Source organism: Aythya ferina, assembly GCF_964211825.1.
Source record: "Aythya ferina genome assembly, chromosome: 1".
NCBI classification, from domain to species: Eukaryota; Metazoa; Chordata; class Aves; order Anseriformes; family Anatidae; genus Aythya; species Aythya ferina.
The window spans coordinates 92238712-92259909 of record NC_140296.1 but is presented as its reverse complement, the minus strand read 5'-3'; the positions used below and the strand labels follow the sequence as shown (position 1 = coordinate 92259909).

The 21198-nt window shown below is 49.6% G+C and overlaps 1 protein-coding gene and 2 long non-coding RNA genes across 4 annotated transcripts; 2 read left to right on the top strand and 1 right to left on the bottom strand.

Annotated features, from left to right (window-relative positions):
• Positions 1-8257: 8257 nt before the first annotated feature.
• On the top strand, positions 8258-10545 carry LOC311429902. Its single transcript, XR_014688459.1, has 2 exons — positions 8258-8483; positions 9714-10545. It is a non-coding gene; the product is annotated as an uncharacterized lncRNA (long non-coding RNA).
• Positions 10546-10807: 262 nt separating this feature from the next.
• On the bottom strand, positions 10808-13058 carry LOC311429903. Of its 2 annotated transcripts, none has more exons than XR_014688460.1 (3): positions 13013-13058; positions 12211-12353; positions 10808-11561 (listed from the first exon to the last, which is right to left on the bottom strand). It is a non-coding gene; the product is annotated as an uncharacterized lncRNA (long non-coding RNA). The 2 variants fall into 2 exon arrangements; XR_014688461.1 differs by having other exon boundaries at positions 13001-13043.
• A 4327-nt stretch (positions 13059-17385) lies between these two features.
• On the top strand, positions 17386-19712 carry CRYAA (crystallin alpha A). The gene is made up of 3 exons (XM_084521231.1): positions 17386-17575; positions 18530-18652; positions 19410-19712. Exons 1-3 carry the CDS (start codon positions 17387-17389, stop codon positions 19617-19619), a joined length of 522 nt encoding a protein of 173 aa, XP_084377357.1. The 5' UTR covers position 17386; the 3' UTR covers positions 19620-19712.
• Positions 19713-21198: the final 1486 nt, after the last annotated feature.

Below are 21198 nucleotides of genomic sequence, written 5' to 3'. Positions count from 1 at the left end.
CAGGCTGAACAAGCCCAGCTCCCTCAGCCGCTCCTCGTAGGACTTGTTCTCCAGGCCCCTCAGCAGCTTCGTCGCCCTTCTCTGGACTCACTCGAGCACCTCCATGTCCTTGTAGCGAGGGGCCCAAACTCAGAGTCAGGTCATAGCCAGGAAGACCTGTGATCTCCTGGCACACGGTGTGAGAACAAGCTAACAAACCAGGCTGAAATAAAAAAAATCACTGAACTCAGACATCAAAAAGCACAAGCAACAACAACAAAAACAAACACAGACAAACAAACATTAGACCCATAAAATTCTGGCCCTACTCCTGAAGCAGGACACAGTCCTGTTACTTGCCAAAGTGGTATCCTGTTCCAAAGTGCTCTCATTTTACTAGGTAATTCTGGAGCTACCATCACATTTTGAGGTCTAAACCCAACATAATTACATAAAAAAACTAATGACAGTCATTAGCCAGGGGATCAAGGAAACTGTGAAGCCTCTGATGGATACTGAAGCATATAATTAATGGGCTTGACAAAAAGTTTCTACAACTACAGAGAAGACAGTGGTGGTGCTGCTTAGGAGCTAAAGGGTCTTTCTGCAGTTAGACATCAGTACAAAGGATGCAGACAAGAAATCTGAGTTAGACCTTTGTTATCACATCCTGAAGGGCTGGAATAGTAATTGATCAAGGTGGGAAGGTTCTGAAGGAAATTAAACAAAAAACAGATGAACTGCAAATAAAATTGGCCATATTCATAGAATCACAGAACCATTAAGATTGGAAAAGACCTCCAGGATCATCTGGTCCAACCACCCCGTACCACCAATGTCACCCACTAAACCATGTCCCTAAGCACCACGTCCAGCCTCTCCTTGAACACCCCCAGGGACGGTGACTCCACCACCTCCCTGGGCAACCCATTCCAATACCTGACTGCTCTTTTTGAGAAGAAATGTCACATAATTTCTAACCTAAACCTCCCCTGGTGCAACTTGAGGCCGTATCAGTAGCTGGTCAGTAGCTGTCTGTAGTACCTATCAGTAGCTGTCTGCGAGAAGAGCCAGGATGCCGTTGGCCTTCTTGGCCACCAGGGCACACTGCTGGCTCGTGTTCAAGCGAGCATTGATCAGCACCCCCAGGTCCTTTTCCTCTGCTTTGCTTTCAAGCCACTCTGCCCGAAGCCTGTAGCATTGCATGGGGTTGTTGTGGCTAAAGTGCAGGACCCAGCACTTAGCCATGTTGAACCTCATCCCACTGACCCCTGCCCACTGACCCATCCTGTCCAGGTCCCTCTGCAGGGCCTTCCTACGCTCCTGCAGATCAACACTTCCCCCAGCTTGGTGTCATCTGCAGTTTTACTTTAACGTGTAGGGTTGCTATCAGATCAGATTCTTTCTAGTCACTTTGGGAAGCTTCACATAATTATGGGCCCAAAGCTGCAAAGTTGAGCTGACTGAATTGAAAATTTTGAAATGGAATAAGAATGCATGTGGAAGACACAGATATGATACAACCCCATCAGTGTTTGCAGCAAAGTTTTTGTGTTGCAGTCTGAAAATCACTGCCCAGGAGCAGAACTTAGGCATTCGAACCTCCCTCCCTCAAATTACTTTTCAGTTTACGCCACAGTAAAGTTACACTAACATTCTTCTTGGTAGGTGCACAACATGATGGCTGGTGTTTGTAGTTTGACAATAGTTTCCACTGGCAGTTATAACAATAAAAGTAATTTCTGTGAGGCCTTGTAATTTCTGTGAGGCCTTGTAAGTGAGGCGATGCTAAAGGAAGAGTAGTTGTGATGCAGACAACAGGCTGAGCACTCGGTCTATTACAAGCAGAATTTGTCTCTTAGGTATTCATCCCTGGAAGTCTTCAAAAGACGCTTAGATGTACAGCTTAGGGATATGGTTTAGTGGAGGGCTGTTAGCGTTAGGTTGGAGGTTGGACTCGATGACCTTGAGGTCTCTTCCAACCTAGAAAATTCTGTGATTCTGTGATTCTATTTTGGAATTCTCTGAAATGTTTACAAATGTGCTTTATTTTGCATAACGTTCATAGCCCCGCTGTGGTCAATAGGGCTATTCACAAACACACGTGCTTGCATCGTGCTCTGACAAAATACAATGGAAACTTAACACCGAGGCCAGTTCTGAGAAAGTAAGCCCAATGTTTATTTCTCTGCCTGGCTCCAAAAGATGTTTAAAATGCGTCCACTTTAAACACAGAACAGCAATTTTAGAAGCAGTTCACTACCTGGACAAGAGTTATACCCAGTGACAGGGGTTCACTTGCTTCCCTGTGACCCCCCCCTGCTACCAGAGGACAGATCCTGTTGCTTGGCTTGGCACTGCAGTGTGTGTGCCTGTTAAGGTTTGCCTGGTCGAGGATGTACTTTTTTTTTTTTCCCAACAGTTGCTTGTTGTTCATCAGCCTCCTATTTAGGCTCAGCGCTGCAGTATAAACTCACAAAACCAGTAGAAACAAAGCCTTGCAAATAACAGAGTAATTTCCATCTCATGAAGTGAGCTGAACTCTCACTGAGTAGGGGAAGAAGTGCCAGAGCCAGCACCAGGGAAGATCAGGACTGCTGCAGCTGTAGCTTGCAGTGAGGGCAATGAAGGAGTGGGACAGACGCCTTCAGAAGCAGCAAGCTGCTAGATCAGCGCAGTCTCCCGGGGGAAAACCTGCTGTGAGGGTTGACCTAGCCTAAGTTGTCAGGGGAACTGCAACTACAGTGGCCTGCAATGAGCCCTAACAAAGCAGAAGTCCCTGGTGGCTTTGATTCATCACCAAAAGCAGCCTGTGACGTTTGTTTGCAGAGTATATGCTTTACATGATAAGCTGAACGAAATTTTATTGATTCTTGCTCTAATGTGTTTGTTAAAACCTTCAGCTAAGATGTGTTGAAATGTGTATTTCTTCTCGGGGAATTAAAATCTGCTCGGACTCGTTGAAATGCGATAGGTTCTGACCCTCTGTGAGTCCAATGCTCTGCTGAAGCCTGCTGCCACTGACATCTGTGTTTCCCAGGCAGGTAACTTCACCTGGAGATGCTGTTAGAAAACAAAACAAAACGCCCATGTTGGAAATCACAGAATCATCGGATCGCAGACTGGGTTGGGTTGGAAGGGACCTTAAAAACCACCTGGTTCCACCCCCCTGCCATGGACAGGGACACCTCCCACCAGCCCAGGCCGCCTTTGCACATGACAAGCAGAGATTTTATGATGCCTCCAGCAAAAGTAGGTGCCTCAAATGGCTCATTAGGATGCTCCCCTCCTGCGCTCAGCCTGGCTGTGCACATGCCAGCACCAGGACCTGCACCAAAACATACACGTGCAGAGGGGTGCTGCACCTACACAAAACCCACCGTGTGCCAGGAAGGGAGATCTCCATGCTCTGCTTAGTAGTAACAGCCAGACGTTTCACACCATGCTTCCTTCTATGTCTAAGCTTGGAGCGAGGAATGAAACAAAATGACTTTTTGCTTGTGAATTCATGAGGTGCCAACGAGCTTGTGATTAACCCAGTGTCAAAGAGCCAGAATTTCACCTACATCCATCTGCTCGCAGTATTGCAGCTGATTATCTGAAAGTGGGATATTTTCCCCTTGTGTCAGTGTGGCCAAGCTGTTGTTGGATGGAAGATCTGCTGCAGTGCATCTGCCTGCTGAAGGGCAGCAGCTTGGCCATGGCCTGATAACACCGGAGGCCACGTTATGTGGGCACATCACAATGAGGATGAAAGCTTCTTAGCAGCCAAATCCCTCAAAACTGAAGTAACTTTGTCTTGCACACAGGGCAAAACTTAGAAAGAAGAAAGGGGGCTAGGGCAGAAACTAAGGTGTGTGAGAGAGGGAGAGGGAAGAAGACCCTTTGAGGTTCATGTTGGCAGCACAGCTGGAAAGGTGGAAGGGAAGTCATGAGCCAGCAAAGTAAAGGAAACATGAAGGAATGATGAGATTCCCACTTTTCTCTGGAGGAAAAATAGGATTCCAAAGCAGTAACTATTTGTTATTGCACATTTTGTTTTACTAAATCAAAATGAGAACATTTGCAGGACTCAGGACAGCTTGGATGTGTTCCCTGTCTTTAAGCATACACTCCGCAGCAGTGGGGTTGTTCAGGCTAGTGGCTCACCGCAGGTTACTTCCCCACCCCAATTTCTCTAGACCTACAGGGTTAAATGCTGCCACAAACCCTCTTCTGTTCTTTCCTACCTTCTTAAACCCAATGCCACCACCGGCTACCAGCTGACACCTGGTGAGGAGAAAAAGGTGACACCCATATTTGTTTTCCTGGTTTGCTGGGCCGGGGAGATAAAGAGGTGAGAAAAAAATAAGGAGATAGGGAAGCAGCCAGTTTTTTAGGAGTGTCGGGTCAGGGAGGAAATGAGAAAAAAGAAATGGTTGTTAAGCAAAAGAGGACAATGCTTGGATATATATATATATATAAAATGAGTTTAAAATGAAGAAACACAGCCCAAGGTTGAGAGCTTAGAGTGCTTTGTGTAGCAAATGGCTCTGTGTTAATTAAAGATACCTGGAGCTTCAGGCTGGCACACAGGAAGGATTTGATTTTTCAGGTTAAAGGGATTCTGCTAACAACGTGTGTGCAGGGATAATTAGTAACCCACAGCCAGCAAGCGCTTCGGACAATTTTGCCCCATCTTGAAACAAGGCACGACCAGGAGGAAAGAGAATCAATTTAAGATGCAGCATCAAAAGTTAATCAGAGAAGGCAAGCTGTGTATGCTAGAGCGGAGCAGTAGCTGGTAATCTCACTTAATCTACTTCCATGTCTATACTTCATTAATCACCATGGTTATATAAGTAGATCTTATCAAAGATCCTTAATTATAGCAGCCCAAGTAAGCAGGGCACGGCTGAGAGAAGGGTGAGATCTCTGCATCCATCTCCATATGGGGTGGAGTGAAACAGAGAGAGGTGCTGTAGAAATCAGATGGTTTTCCCCAGTGGCAGTCTGGAAAGAGCAAACAAGAGGTACGAGCTGGGCAGGAGACATTCAGCAAAGGGATAAGGGTTTAGCCTCATCCCTGCCCTCTGGCTGTGCTGAACACTGCACTTATTCCCTGGAAAAATAAATAAATAAATACATACATAAATAAAAAAGAAACCAGTAGCAGTATTTTTTGTTTTCTCCTGCTGTCACTGCCTGCCCCTGGGGGTGTAACTCTTTCCCAGCCAGGTGAGGTGCTGCCCCAGGGTTTGTCCCTGACCCATGTCACTCTGTCCCCTTTCACAGAGTGTGCCTTGCCCCAGGGGCCGAAAGGATTGACTGGAAAGTAACCAGAGTCAGTGGGACAAGCAAATCCAGGTGGTCCCTTGAGAGAAATCCCCTTCTGTGCTGCCCTGGGTGGTTTGGATGGTTCTGTGGGGGCAGCCGGTCTCTTCAGACCTCTCCCTGTACCCTTGGCACTTGCTAACAAGGCCACGGGGACAGATTCACACCTCAGTGCCTGCTGGGGGAAGGAAGAGCAGATCCCCAGGGGAGAGGGAATAAAGCAGGGTGTGCATGCATGAGCTGCCCTGTCTCCACAGCTACACTCCTGGCCTCCCCAATTTTTCATCTCAGGGGACCTCCTGAGCCTTTTGTGGTCCCTCTTTTTTTTTTTTTTTTTTTTTTTTTTTTTTTTTTGAGGTCTCTCCTCCAAGCACATCAAGCACCCCTTGAGCTCAAGGCCCACACAAGGGTCTAGTGCCCATTGAACCCACACAAACTTCGCATTTTCCATCCCCTGGATGGGAAGGAGCTTGCCTATCTACTGTCCCCATTGCATCGCTTTTTGCTTGCAGTCTGGCTCTAGGCTAGCTTCAGTTGGTCGTGGTTTCCTGACCCGGCCGGGACTTTGCTAACAGCCCAGCCGTGTCGTAAGGGATGGGTGGGTTTCCCTCCACCCTTCCCCAGTGCTTATTTTGTTCCATCTCTCCCACCCGCCTGTCTGGAGGGAAGGAAAGCCCCAGGAATAGGGCAGGAGGAGGAGGATGGAGAGGAAGGCTGCTCCCTGGCTGTGGCTGTATCCTGTCATGGGACTGTGCCCTAACAGCAGAGCTTTTTTATCAGCAAATACTAGGCCTAAAAATAGCGGGTATTTCTGCAAGTGAAGTAGGGCAGAGATATCAGATGAGCTGTTGGGGGCGGAGGGGGTGAAAGCTCCTGCACGTTGCTCCCGTGTCTGTCTGCTGCTGAACTCTGCTTGCAGCAACACATTTAAAAGGCAGAGCGCCAGGCTTACCCTGAGATACACCTAGAGAAGAGAGGTGTTGGTTAGGAACAGCAGACGGGCTGTTCTCGCTTATTTTTCACGAATCCCTCTGAAATAATCCCCTCACTCCAAAGGGCCTGGGGGTGACCTGGCTGAAAAACCTAAAAGCTGCGTGCACAAGGCCCCTCGAGCCTTCATGTGCTTTGCTGCAGCTCCCTCCTGTGGCTCTCAGCTGAAAAGGCTCCCACCAGGCAGCCCTGCAAATGTGTTTCTTCACCTGAGGAAATACCACACACAGCTTGTGTCTTCAGGAGGTGGTGCTCGGGGAGCCTGACACAGCTTTTGGGAGGTCTAGAGGCCACGATGGAGATTTTGGGTGACAGCAGGGGCCCTTGAGGGGACGGGAATGTGGGATCTGCTTTGGGAGTGGGAAGGGTAGCCTGGAAAAAACCTGCCTGGCCCTATATCAGCGCGGGAGCACTGAGGAAAGTGTTCGCAGAGCAGCTCCAGGTGTGAGGGAGACTCCTGGTGCGGAGCTCGGCACCAGGCTCTGCTTTTCCAGCTGCATCACACAGGTGCCTTGGAAAATTTTAGCCAAAGCCAAGCTGCTCCTCCTCACAGCAAGGAGCTCTAACCCCGTGCAAACATGATTTCCCATCGCCGAGTGGCCGATGCAGGGCCACTCGATGTGTTTAGTCAGTGCTGTAAAAGCACCAGCATCAAAGCTGCCGGGCCTGACGCAGCGAAGAGCCGTGCTGCCTCGTGAATTCCTCTCGTTGTTGTTCTAGCGCTTGATTTCGGGGCAGTAGCCGCGATAACAGACGTCTTCGCTGCCAGCTGATTCAGAATCGAGAAATACTCTCTGTTTGCAGCATCCAGCAGAGCCTTTTTGCAGAGCAGGGCCCAGATCGATATTTACAGCGCTAGTTTTAGCTCTGTGAGGTAGCTCTAGCCGAAGTATCACCAGCTCCCCAGGTAACACCAGGGGTGTGACTCTGCTGCAGGAAACCTACACGGCACGGGGTGGCTGTGGGAACCTCCTTCGGGACCCACCTGCCTTGGGTGGGCTAGCAAAAGGCAAAGGGAGTTCCCCAGGAGGGTTTGGAGTTCGTTTTCAGGGCTGAAAATATGCTTTCACACAGACATATATATATATATGCGGCAATAATGAATGCTGGAACAATAGTAAACAATTATTTTCCCCAAAGATCACCTTCTGTTTAAAGCAACCACACAGCAACATCAGTGGTTCCTGCTGACTTTCATGGTATGAGGCAGTGAGAGAAGGGGGCAGTGTCACGGAAAGGCTTCCTGAGGTCTGCTAGGAAAGGGCAGCTGAAGCCACAGCCTGGCTCAGTCACTCAGCATCCAACTCGAGAATACTCCAGCCTTTAGTGGTTCCTAAATTACAGAGGCTTCCCTGTCCCATCACTGAAAGGATTAACAGCTCTCCTGTAGTCCCAGGACTTGTCAGGCTCAGGGACTGAGGCCTGAAGGCCTGAATCCTGTTCCCTTACTTCTCCTCATGATATTACTCCTCATATTTAAACGTGCTCTCAGACAGCAGGGGACTGCAGCAAGGGGCTTCCAGGCTCCACCAGAGCCCTGGGGGCTGCCTGAAAGCCCTCTGAGGACCCGATGTGCCTCAAGGGAAGAGGACCTACATGCTGCTGAACAGCAGCAGATGCCCATCCAAGCAGTTTTCTGCGTGCTTTTTCACACACTCTCCCTGTCCTTTGTCCCTGTCTCTCTCAATAATTGCAGATACAATGAATGCCCTAAGGCGAGCTACATGGCACTTTAATCAGTGTGCCAATGCCTACAAAAGAGCCTACTCGTTTTTATCCCCATATAAACTGCTTTCCTAAGCAGTTGTGTTCACTGGAATGCCATGGGAATGTTGCTGTACTGCGCTTCTAGACCAGAAGAGGTTTTAAAGTCACAGCTGAAAAAAACCAAAACGCCCTGCCACTGAGCAGGTATGTCAGTGCAGCCTCCTTAACAGCTGCTATTGATTTACCGATAGTGGTAAATTGCTGGATTAACGAGGTTAAATCCTACAGCTGGCACTCCTCATTCCATTTTAACACCGTAGGTTCTGTGTGCCCAGGCCTGAGCACACACGAAGTCTAGCTAAAGGCTGGGAAAAAGAAATTGCTGCTTGGTTCCTTCATTCCTGGTGATTGCCCATCCTCAGTCTCCCTCTAACTGCTCCTTTCTGTGACCAGGGGAGCCTAGGGTGCCATCTCCAGCATTGTCACTGGGTTAGGTGAGCAGGCTTGCAAATACATCTCTTGTGTTAGAGGGCTGGTTGGATGTCAGCCCGCAGAGGCAGCTACCTTGCTTAGAGAGCTTAGGGCTCAAGCTCTGTGTTTCAGCTCCAGCTTTTATGTGCTATAGGGCATAAACTTGACAAAAGGAGTCTGACGCTGAGGGCCGCTTCCATGGTTTTGCTCTGGAGGTGAGCTTCCCTTCACGTTTGTACAGCTTTGCTTGTTTGCGCCAGGGAAAATCACTCAGTTTGAGAAGTAAACATGCAGGAGTGTGTTAAAAACAGTCCTTACCTCCAAAGACTTCTGAATCCTGGAAGGCAGAAAGCTAAAAAGGTGTGAAACAAAGCAACAGCATCTGTGAAACCTCAGCTCTTTGCTGAGCTGATAATGCAGCTCCCTCCTTTTGCCTTCCTGTGCCATAGGCATGTTGGCTTAGGGCTGCTTGGGAAACTCTTGTTGTCTGTGGCCCAGGACGAGCTGGAAGGCAAGCACTTGGAAAATCAGCCCGTGGATTAGGGGTGAAAATGAAAGCGAAGGTGATGTGAAACTGAGCACTTGTGTCAGTCCCTTGTGTAGAGAATAATGTTGACAGAGCGAGCTGACACGAAGGATGGGATTCCTGACAAGGCAACTCGGGTCATCTTGCAGGAAATTTGGGGGTTGGTGCCTTTCAGAGGTTTAAAACAATTCTTTTAGGTGTGACTGGAAACTAACAGAGACCCCCCTGAGCCCCTTCCAGAGCTGCACAAGTTTTCAGCCCCTAGAGCAAGCTTTGTAAAGGAAAATCCTGCTCTGCAGTGCGGCAGCCGATGGAAAGAGATGCTAAATGGATGCGGAGCACATTGTGATTGCAACCGAAGGCTGCACAGTGCTGCTGATGTGCTGTGAACACACTGGAAAAACTGCCTGCGCTACAATTTGTGGAGATAAGAAAGCACTTGCCAACTGTGGCATGCACGGAGCAGCCGCATCAAAATCCTTGCAATAACATTCAGAGGAGAAGGGCAGGTTTTTTCCAGGGCAGCGCCTCTCCTGCTTTATAGGAGTACATTTATTATATAGCATTGCAAGGGCTGCAGTTTTTCTTGCGTGGCCTGAAAATCTCAGGCTCTGGGAATCCCAGGGGGAGCGGAGCAGTTTTCAATAAGGCCGTCCTCAATTTCTCAGAGACACACGCCAGCCTCTTGTCAAGCTCTTATTGACTGCAGCAGGTATTCTCTTTGCAGGCCATGTACTGCCTCCACCAAGCTGCATCCCCGCAGGCCGAGGTAACCCAGCTGCCGGAGGAGGGGAACAGGACAGCAGAGAAACACAGCCACAGAGAAAGACTGAGCAGCTTTGCCAGAAGGTTTTAATCACTCGTCAGCACAGAAACACACAGAGGTATCCCACTGAGTGACACCTGGGGAGGCAGAGCCACGTGAGACCTCAAAGAGAGAAGGGAAGGCTGGGCACATTTAGTGCCAAAATGGCACGTAGGACTACAAGGGGGTGACTTCTCAGGTAGTTCAGCAAGACTGCAGAGCACCCCTTTTGCCAGGTGAGAACACTGAAGGACTGGGCAGTGCTTCTTAGTGCAAATTTCTATTTGCTCCTCTGCCAAAATGCTCTCAGAAACCACCAGAACTGCTCTCCCGCACCCACAGCAGCGCATAAAGCACACTACTTAAACTTTTATAACCGAGAGCATCTTTGCTGGGTCACTGAAAACCTCCTCTGTGATCTGCAGATCATTGTGTCACTCCAGCAAGTGAAAAATATTATACAAGGACTTTTGTGTTTGCGTGGAGTTTGGATTTGGGGCCCTGCATTAAAAAATGATTGCTCTAAGATTTCCTCCCGTGACTGCACCCCCAGCTGCAGCTCCCTCCCTCTGCACTGTTCCTTCCAGCTGTGAAATATGGATTTTTTTTTTTCTTTTACTGAACAGCTGCAGCAGGGGTTTTTCTGTTTGCTTGTTTTCCCTCACCACATTCAGTCTCCCTGGCTATGACCTTTAGACAAAAAGCATAAAGCATCTGAGTAAAAAAAAAAAAAAAAAGAAGCAAAGGGAAAAGAGAGGTTGGTTTAGAGCGGAGATCCCGTGGCAATCTTTGTAACTTAACCTGAATTATGCACATCAGAGCCCTGGTCATTAGTGCTGCATCCTCTGGCTCAAGTCTGTTCCCATCTGCTACTCCTGCGTGTCGTATTTTCCAGTGGGTGAGAGTTTGGGAGATGTGGTGCTCTTCGGCTCGATTATCCCTTACTTTGTGGTCCCCTCCTCACGAGTGCGCTCCAGTGCCTGGCCTGTGTGTGCCCTATTTAACTTGTAAGAGACATCAAGGGGGTCGCTGGCCCTCGTCGACTGGTTTCCCTTCCCGCAGAGCAGCCGTAAGGCTGTGGTGCACAGCGGCTGAGGAGAGCTGCCCAGAGCACGCCCTCGCGCTCTCAGCGTGTGCGCACAGTGACGCAGGCAGAGCCCGTCCCAGCGCGTTGCCCGTCCTGCTAATCTTCTTGCTGCTAACCTCCAGCACCCTCACGCTAATGCTCATCCTCACATGAGTGCGCACAAAGCCAGCGAGGGGATTTGGGAGCGGCTTAGGCAAAGGGATCGTTAGGGCCCTGCTCTGCCAAGCGATGTTTTCCCAAGGTTCCCATCACCGAGCTGCTGTAAAAATAAATTCTCCAAGTCACCGGACAGCTGCCACCGTAACAGACTCGTCCTGGTGGCACCAGGGATCGTTAGCCCATCAAGAGCTAGCTTTGTTTTTTGCTTGCAGTTTGGCTGGATGGACACAGCGGGTCTCTTCTGAGCCAGATGAAAGCTGTGACTGTGCTGTATTTCTCCTCAGTGCGGGGAGATTTGCAGGTCCTGCGGTTCCCTCTGAGCCCAGCTCAGACAGGGGGAGGCAGGCACAGACCAGGAGAGAGTGGTCGGCTGCAGAATTACCAGCTGGCTGCAGTGTTTGTCTCATCTGCTTCCCATGCCTTCCACATTGTCTGTGGTGGAGCATTTCCTGAGATACCCCTTCCTTCCCTGTATGCTGTACCTTCCCTCTAGGTCATGCAATGAAGAAGTTGAGTATTGGTTCCTTTGGAGAAAAAAAAAATAAATCTATAAAAACAGTCTGATACAGGCTCTGTAGGAAGATCTGCTCAGTGCAGGAATGCTCATGTAGATCGTGCAGAAACAGCTCATATCTAAAGCGTCAAGAGCACTAGAAGAGAAAATTTCATTTCCTAAAATCAAAGAACTGTGTTGTAAGTAAAGAACTCTCAGTCTGAAGATACATATTTATTTATTTATTTATTTAGGTAGGAGTTCATATCAAAATCAATGGACATCATTCCTCCTTTCCTCTGGTAAACGTTTTCCTTTCCTCCGGTAAACGTTTGAGGTTTTAATTTCTCAGACTGTTACATGACTTTATTTGCCTTATATCAGTAAATATCACATCACAAAATAGCCTTGCACGCTCAAGTTCTCTAGCCTGACACGTATGGTTTCAAAGCAAAGGGAGTATTTGATCCTGTAGGAAAAGGAGCCTTGGAAAGCTGAGGGGGACTAGGGCTGGTTGCAGGGCAGAGGGACTCTCAGCAGCAAGCTCTGTGGCTTTGCAAGAGAGGTGCTTTTATTCGTACAGAAGACTAGAGGAGTGAAAAGGGCTCAGGCTGTACCTCAGCCTTTCTGGGTGAGAACTCATTTCACTTACTGTTCCCAGCCACTGTGCTGGTACTTACCTCCTCTGTAAATTGCTACAGACGGGGAGAAGCACCGTTACTTGGCAGCTGTGAGCTTCCAGATCTGTTCCTCTCCCAGTTGTCCCGCTCCCTGTGCTGGATGCTCCCCTCACGTCTCCCCCTCTCTGGGGTGCTGCTGCAGACTGGGAAGGGGAGAGCATCCCTCACTCACCATGTAAATCCATTGATGGAAACATAAAATGCATTGTGCTGCTAAAACTTGCTGAGCTTGTTTGAATAAATGCCAAGGATTAACAGCATGTAAATTCACCATTGATTTGACAACAATGATGTTATGTGCCCCAAACACTGATGGGATTTGTTCAGTGTTTAGGATGTGGGCTCTGAGGTGGAAAAAAGAGATTGCTAGTAATTTTTTAAGCCTCTTTGGCTGCACCAAGGCAGACTGTTGGTATTATATAAAATCTTTAGATAAAATAAATATCAGCCTTTGCATGAGGAGAGTGGACATTTAACTTTTCCAGCATACAGCTGAATAGTGAATCTGACTGTGGGTCAGTGTAAGCCAGGAAATAAAAATTGCCCCATGCCTTTAAGAAAAGGGGAGGAAGGAGCTGTGGGGGTGGAAATCCCAAAGGCCAGCAATAAAGCAGAGGATTGTATCTTAAGAACAGCGGGACAAAGATGTCTTTTTGGGTAGAAAACCAGAAATGTCACCCCCACGATTTGTCCCCTCTCTGCTCACTCTCCCCCTGGCTCCGGTGGTGGGTAACTTTGCAAGCGCACTCCCCATGGGACAAAAACCACTGTGAGTGAGAGTAGGGACCACCTGGGACGACACCTGTGGTGCAGAGGTTCGTAGTTCATCAAGGAAGAGATGCAGAGATGAGGGAGGGGAGAGCTGCCCTGCTTTATACCGGGACACGCTTCACGCCTCGCTCCACGCCAGGCTGCTCGGTGCAGGGGGATTGCTCACTAGCTGATGGCTGTGGGAGCAGGGAATTGCAGAGCTCCTCAGGGATGTGCTGACCTCCCTTTAAAAGAAAAGCAACCCAACTTTTAAAATAAAAAATGTACTTTCTGAAAGTTAGGCTACTAGAGCTATGTTTAAACTTCTTAATACGGGGCCTGATCTTTAAAGGTGCGCCGCAGGTAGCAACCCCCCACTTGGTGTCTTGCTAAGAGCTATCCTCAAAGAGCTTTTTTTTCAAGTGTTCCTTTTGCTTTCAACAAGAAACATTTGTTCCTCTAATGAGAAAAGGATGTAACACCTGCCTCCTCTCATGTCAGCCCTCCCATTGTGTTACCCTCAGCAGCCCCAGCTGTGGTTAATCATGGTGTGCAAATTGCACTGCTAACATGGCCTCACCTCCTCCCAGCCATCGTGAACTTTAGCAGGATATCAACAGCATCCGAAACTCAGCAGAAATCCTTACTTCGGGGCTTTCCGTGGTGTTCAGTGGGGGTTGAGCACGGGAGAAAGTGAGTCTAGCTGCAGTTGCACTCAGTCACTCCTTCCTCCGTAGGCATCCCAGGGCAGAGGTGATGGAAAGGCTGGGAGCTGCTGACTGTGGAAGTCCCCTGGGTGGCAGGTGGGTGTTTGAGGAATGGGAAATGACTTCAGGTGGAAGGACTCATATATTCAGATGGAAAGAAAGACAGAAAGAAAGAGAGGAAGAATGAAAGAAAAAGACTGTGTTCACTGCTAGGGAAAGCTTCTAATAAGTGCTTAGCAGCTCAGCAAAGATTGAGCCAAAACTGACAGCACTGTCTCCATAGCAAGCCTGTCCCCTTGGCTTTATTGCTTGTGTACTGACCTGTATGGACTTCTCACATCCTTTCCCAAGCTGGGCCTGCGTAAGATTAAGAAAAGCATGTTTATTATTTTTTTTTCCTGCTTACCAGCTCTCTTTCAGACATTTCACAGTATTTCTCATCACAGCAGGGCTGTTAGGAAGAAAACTTGCAACAAACTCATATTATTACCTGTCCTTACTCTGTGGGTTTGTCACGAACCCTTTTTTGTACCTCACAGAGGTGTTCCTCCAAAGGGAAAACTCTGACTATCATGCTCCAACAATTTTAGCTTTAAATATGGGCAGAGATCATTCCCTCCCTTACACTGCTGCTAACCAGTTTACATCTAAGTGCAGAGGGCCATCCAAGTGAGCACAGTCCCACCTTTTCAGGTTGACCGGTCTTTTTGATCGAAAAAGCATCAGAACTCGTTCTCATCTTCCACAAAAGTTCTGTGAAGAGCTCCACGCTCTGCAGGTCAGCAGAGACCACTTGACTTGAGAGGGCATGCAGATCAGAGCAGGGAGATTGCCTTTCTCGGCTCTCCTGGGGCCGCAACACATCAGTACAAAACCAGTGCTCGAGACGGTATTAGCACTTCAGAACCACATACAAACCCTCCACGGTTACCCCTGACCGCTCACTTAAATACTTGCTTTTCTCTTCATGCACAGGGCTTGCCGTGGAGGCTGGAAGCAACCCTGGTCTCACCCAGAAATTGGCAGCTGAGGGTCAGTCATGCGGCCGAACAAATGGTAGCTGGCAAAAAGCGAGGGCTGTTCTTCGTCGCTGGAGCCTGCTTTACTCAGAAACCCAACCTGGGATTTCTGCAGCTTGTCCTGGGCAACAACCTGGCCTTTAGGAGTGTCTTATGTGCTGGCAGGTATTCCTAATAGCTTAGGAAGGGTTTCTTTTAAAGAGAAGGTAGACAGTAGACCCTGCTGGCGGGCCTTTTGAGCTGGACTCACCTTACAAATTTAGAATGAGGCTCTGGGAAAGCCTGCCTTTGACATATGGCTTTTGGTGTGCATTTGAATACGTGCAGCAGTTTGTTCGTCTTACAGGAATGCCAGCAAGTATCACTGCTTTTGTTCAGTCGGTGACAGTGGTGCACAAAGGCTGTGCATCCCGTGGGAGGGCTGGGCCCCTGAAATAGCACAAAATGGTTGCTGTCTCCTCTCATACCGAACTCTTTATTTAATCTGGTGCCAAAAAAATTCATAACTGCCCTCTCCCTTGGTATTCCCAGATGTAGTTTCCTTCTGAGAGGAGGCACAAGTCACAGTGGATGGGATTCATCTTACCAGCTCTTCTTGTCCAGAAGGAGGTTGGAATTAGGATTACCTTCTTAGCTGGGATGTAGGCAATGCTGAAAGATTTCACCTTTCCTAGCCATCCACATTGTAATGGGAGCCATCTGGAGGCATCTGCCTCTCTCCACCGATGGACAGGGAGCCTAGACAACTCACCGAGACCAGACACCTAAGGTTTAGACCACTGAAAGTTAGATGCAGGGAGGCTCAGGAGACTGCTCGTTGCCCAGAGGCAGACACTTGGAAGTCTGTCTCAGAAGAAAAACTGCTGTGAATGACATTTATGTTTCAGTGAAATATTTTGCCCATAAAAGACAAAAATGCCCGTAAAAGACAAAATGGATATGATTAATTCTAGAAAAAAATCCATGAAAATATATGTCCGGAAGAAACTAAAGCCATAAAGCCATAAATACTTCTCAAATATTTAAAGGCATCATGATATACTGCATTTGAGATGAAATTTAGGTGAAGAGGTATTTTGCATTTTCCTCTCGGCAGCCCATGCCCACCATCCCACTTAGCACACACACGCGCGGATCGTGGTTTGTCTTGCTCCTGGTGTAGCCCCTGGTTTGGGAAGCATGGAGTGGATGTTCCCAACACGCTGCAGGGATGTTCCCAACACACTGCCTTCATTTTGCATGTATCAGCTCACTGCTACCCTCTGGTTATCTGCAGGCTACCAGGCCCCTAGTACTGGCTGGCTGAGGAGAGATTTTCTTCTGCCCTAGGGCAAAGGCCCAAACCTCAGAGCGCTCTTGAAAAGAAAATCTTTGAAGATTTTTATGGCTTTTGTTTGCTTTCCGTCCATTTTCTCAAGCAAAATGACTGATCCGGGACAATGGGACTGAAAAGGGGTTAGGTCTGTCTGTCACACTTTTTCTCTCCGTGTTTTGAGGAGAGATTGGTGTTGTTTTGGCACCTGGTTTTAGAAAAACCCTCATGCCTGAGAGCCAAGGCCCAACCACATGACCTTTCCTTGCTGGAAATAGGTGAGGTTGAATGTAAGCTTTTGTCTGACTTCTTAGCAGTCTCTGCTGCCTGGCTGCATGTTTTTCCACTCCACTTTTTGCTTTCTATTAAGGAAAGCCTCTGTAATGGGTGCATTGCCCGCTTTTCAATGCCTGCCTCCATGGGGATGGATCAAGGCCAAGGACTTCCCAAGACGACAAGGCACCTGGATGGCAGGCCATGCTCAGCTGAATATTACTTTGCCTCAGCCCCTGCTTGATTTAGCTCCTCTGGCCTGGAGGAGTCGGGTCAGAAAGGCATTTTGGAGGTGCCCTTTCCTTTTCTCTTGCCCTCTGGAGACTGCAGAAGGTGCTGAGGTGGGCAGGACTCCCAGTGTAGATGCCTCCTCTGTCCATAAGGCCTGTGGGACGCAGTCCTTCAACAAGTGGCTCTGGGGGTCTGGCTGTCACTCGTGCTGAGCCTTGTCAGGGAGCAAATCCTCTCTGAGCCCACACCATCTGTGTGCCTGTCAGGGCCTGTGCCACGACACCTGGGGGTACGTGAGCCCGCCACAGAGGTGCAGGGACACCATACAGCACATTGCACAAGAGTTTCCCTTCCTCCAACGCGAGTCAAACCATTTCTCTCTCAGAAGAAAACTATTATTTCATTTGTTTTTAACAGACTTTGTGTCTCTGTTTCAAGGAGCGGCAGGAACAGAAGCAAATGAAGGAGAAGCCAAGGGCCGGTGGCAAGGACCCACAGAAGGAGCCTTCCTCCCCAGACGTCCCTAGGAAGCTCTGTGGTGTGTCCCCTCCGTCCAGCTCCTGCGGAGGACGTGCCGTGCCCCTGGGCAGGGACCGCCCCGTGCATCACAGCCTGGCAGCGTCCCTCCAGGAGATCTGGCGCTGGTTCCCACCAGACTGTCATCCCCAGGTCAGTCTCCGCATTTCTGCTGACCACGTTGCCTTCGTCGTGAGATCATGTCTTTCCAGAGAAATCCCACTAATGCCTTCATTCTGCGAGACCGGTATATATAGGGGCAGCCTTCCCCGGGCTGCACTGTGCAGGCCAGCAAAGGCATCGCTGTCCTCCGAGCGGTTGCACGGCCCCCTCGCCCTCCCTTGGAACAAGACGTAGCAGCAGCAAGCATGGACATTACCATCCAGCACCCCTGGTTCAAGCGCGCTCTGGGACCCCTGATTCCCAGCCGTTTGTTCGACCAGTTTTTCGGAGAGGGTCTCCTGGAGTATGACCTCCTGCCTTTGTTCTCCTCCACTATCAGCCCCTACTACCGGCAGTCCCTCTTCCGCAGCGTGCTGGAGTCGGGCATTTCAGAGGTAAGGGTCCTCACCCTCCCCTCCTTTGCCTTCCTCCCCTTCCCCGTGCCTCCGCCTGCTCCTCTCCACTCGCTGCTTTCACGAGCAGGGCAGAGGCTGCAGCCCCTGCTGGGGTGCGAGGAGGACCTCCAGCCTGCTGCCAGACCCAGCTGCCTGCCCCTTCTGCTGCCTGGGCAAACCCTAGCTCGGGAGAAGGCTTCCTTTTGAGCAGCAGAAAGTCGTTTCATGACACGTACCAGGCTGCCCGTGTTGTCCTCACAGCCATCATCTGTGTGGTGAGGGAGGAACCGAGCTTCTGCCGGAATAAATGCCTGTGAGCTCGGCTCAGCCTTGGAGAGGACACGGGCAAGCACAAGCAGGAGCTTCTCCAGCCCCCTCCTCCGCCTCGGCAGCTCTGTGTTTTCTGCCAAGCCATACTGGAGGACTGAGGAGCAGTTCCCCAAGGGAAGCTTGTGAGGAACATGTAGCTGCGGGGCTGTAGCCCAAAGCTTGGGGACCGGGGATTTCTCTAGCCTGCTCTCACTGGTTTGCTGCCAGAATCTAGCTACAGAGCTGAAACCACAAAGACACTGTAAATTGCTGAAAGGACAAAACACATACTGTCACAGAACATTAATTTTGATCCCGTCTTGCTGCTGGCCACAAATGCCTGGTGCATCTGGCAGATTTCAGAGTGCAGTCAAAGGGTTGTCTGGCAAAAGAACTGCAGCAAGAAGGGATGCACCTGCCCAGGGCAATAGAAATGTTATTGCAAGGACCCTCAGCATCCCTGGGGCTCTCGTACTGTGATGGGGAGGAAGACTTTTGCTGAGGCCAGCAGGCTGTGAATCAGCCTGGCCTGTAGCTGCAGGAGGGAGAACCGTGATGCCAAATGCTGCTGCCCCTCGGTCTTTGATGCTAACACTGCCTCTGTATGCAAATTTGGGTCTTACTTCCTAACAATGTTCATTTCAGGTGAGGTCTGACCGGGACAAGTTTACGATCATGCTGGATGTAAAACACTTCTCTCCTGAAGATCTGAGCGTGAAGATTATCGATGACTTTGTGGAAATCCATGGCAAGCACAGTGAAAGACAGGTAGGTGGAAGTAACTGTGGCGGTGAAGAAAACGGGGAATTGAGCTCTGTTTTCTTTCTTTCCATCATCCCCAAGTGGAAGGAAAAAAAAAAAAAACAGAAAGAGTTACTTGGCAATAGTCATTATTGACATGTCCAGCTGTTATAGAGCCCAAACCTGGTATCTGGCAATAATGAGCTAATCCAGTTCTCCTGTGTTTGTTTTTGACCATCATCTTCCATAACCATCAGATGACAATGTGCATTGTTCACTAATAACACCGGACCGAAAAAATGAGCATTACCCAGCGCTGCCACAGCATGGCTGAGCTTTCATAAGCCAGAATCATTAGTGAAAAGAGAGTTTTCATACGCTGATCTGGAAGAGAAAAGCAAAACCAAACCAAACAAAAGAAAAAACAACCAGGAGCCTCAGGCTTGGAAACTTTTAACACATATGTCATGGAAATAACGGTGGGGGTTGAAAAGTGAATTATACCAGTGGGGGGTTAATTCTTCTCATGCACTTTGTGGCCAGACAAAGCTCTAGCCTGGAAGCAGCATGTATTTTTCAATATAGTTTTTTATTTACTTATTTATTGGTGACGCTGTTAGTACAGAGAAAGAGCTTGGCCATTTCCATGGCTGAATTACAAACCTGCAAGACAGAATAAAAGGCAAAGGCTCAATGCGGACCCACCTCCGATGGAGCAGTGGGGTTGGGTGGGCACCGGGGGGTTTCTAACAGGGCTTTCTCCTCTCCCCCCACCGCCTCCCAGGATGACCACGGCTACATCTCCCGTGAGTTTCACCGCCGGTACCGCCTGCCCGCCAACGTGGACCAGTCTGCCATCACCTGCTCCCTCTCCGGCGACGGCATGCTGACCTTCTCAGGCCCCAAGGTCCCCTCCAACATGGACCCCACCCACAGCGAGAGGCCCATCCCCGTGTCCCGGGAGGAGAAGCCCACCTCTGCGCCTTCCTCCTAAGCCCGCCGGCCGCTGCAGCACGCAGGCTGCCACCGGCCGCAGGTCTCGCTCCTGGAGCCATCGTGTAGATATCAGTGAATACCTAGAGGGGTTTGTTTGGGTCTTTTATTTCTTTTATTCCCCCCCACCCGCCCCTTTTTTGTTTATTTTCTCCTTCCCCTGGGTGGAACGGGGGACTGGGGGAGTGGCTGGTGGGCTTTGAATCTTAAGTCCGTGAGCCATGCCGTTGGGATGGCATGGGCTGCGAGTGCTGCCATGCCGCTGTGCTTGCTGGAAGGGTCTTGGTGCCGTGCCGTGGTCCACAACCACCGCCAGGTAGGAGGGAGGGCACGAGTAACGCTGGCTCCTGCTGCACCGATGCTTGTGGTGGGGCTTGGAGCAGGGGGAAGGCCCCAGAGACTTGCTTATCCCACAGGGCTAAACTGGCTGCTCCTAAAAACGCAACTCGGCCAAGCCAAGCCCCTCTCCTGGGACGCTGTGCATGTGTGATAAATGTACCACAGGTTTCTTGCAGCCGCAGAACGAATAGCAGTGTGTTGCGTTCGGGGATCGCAGCACATATTTTTATTTCGGCAAAGTGTTCAAGTGTGTCTGTGCACACCGCCAGCCTGTCACTTCCCTTAGGGACATCTGGCACTAGGGCACGCACGCCTTTCCAACATCTTAATAGGCTCTCTGGGGAGAGAGGGGGCTCAGCACTCTGCAGAGGCTTCAAATCCCACCGAGGTCATCCCAGCCCGCGTGTCTCACCCCCTTGCTCTTGCCCTCGCTGTACTTCTAGTGTAGCTCCACCTGATCCACTGGTATCTGGCACTCAGCCTGAGAACTCGGTCACTGGCAATCAATAAAGAGATATAGGAAACATGCAATTGGCTTTGGGGGTTTGATTTGTTCTTTTCCGAGGCTTTCCTTAAAAAAAAAAAAAAAAAAAGAATTTCATTTTCTTGCCATTTCTTAAGCTCGCTGCATGAGTGAAGAAGGCAACGCAGACCTCGTTTGTGTGACACAATGTGGAGGGTGTCATCTGATGTGGATGACTGAGGCTGATTGATGGTTGGATGCAGGTACTGACACAAATGTCGGTATTAATTACTGTGTGGGTCCAAACAAGGAAGCCGTGGCTTCCCAGCCTACATCGAGGCTCAGCACTGAAGGTCTCAGCACTCATGCTTGACCCAAACAGCATTCCAAGCAGATGGACATCAGGGATACACAAGGAAAACATGGTATCAGTGATAGCCCTGTATCCCTGCAGTTAACCCCACAGATGCAGTCACCTTGCACACAGGGTGCTTTCTTCTTGGTAGAGATCCTCAAGTCTGAGGCCTGCAACATGAGGTGGAGCTTCAGAGCTACCTTGGCTCCTAAGCAGAGGGGGTCAGTGCTTCCCCAGGAGCAGACACCAGTTCATCTCAGTTGACACATCCCTGGGTGCTCCCGTGTCCTGCCTGCAAAACGAGGCAGGACAGCAAACAACACTTCCTTCACATGAAGGAGCACATGGCCGTGCCCTCGGGGAGAGCTGAAGACAGCTGGGGAGAGGGAGTTTGCTCTGCCAAAAAGGCAAACCCACTCATTT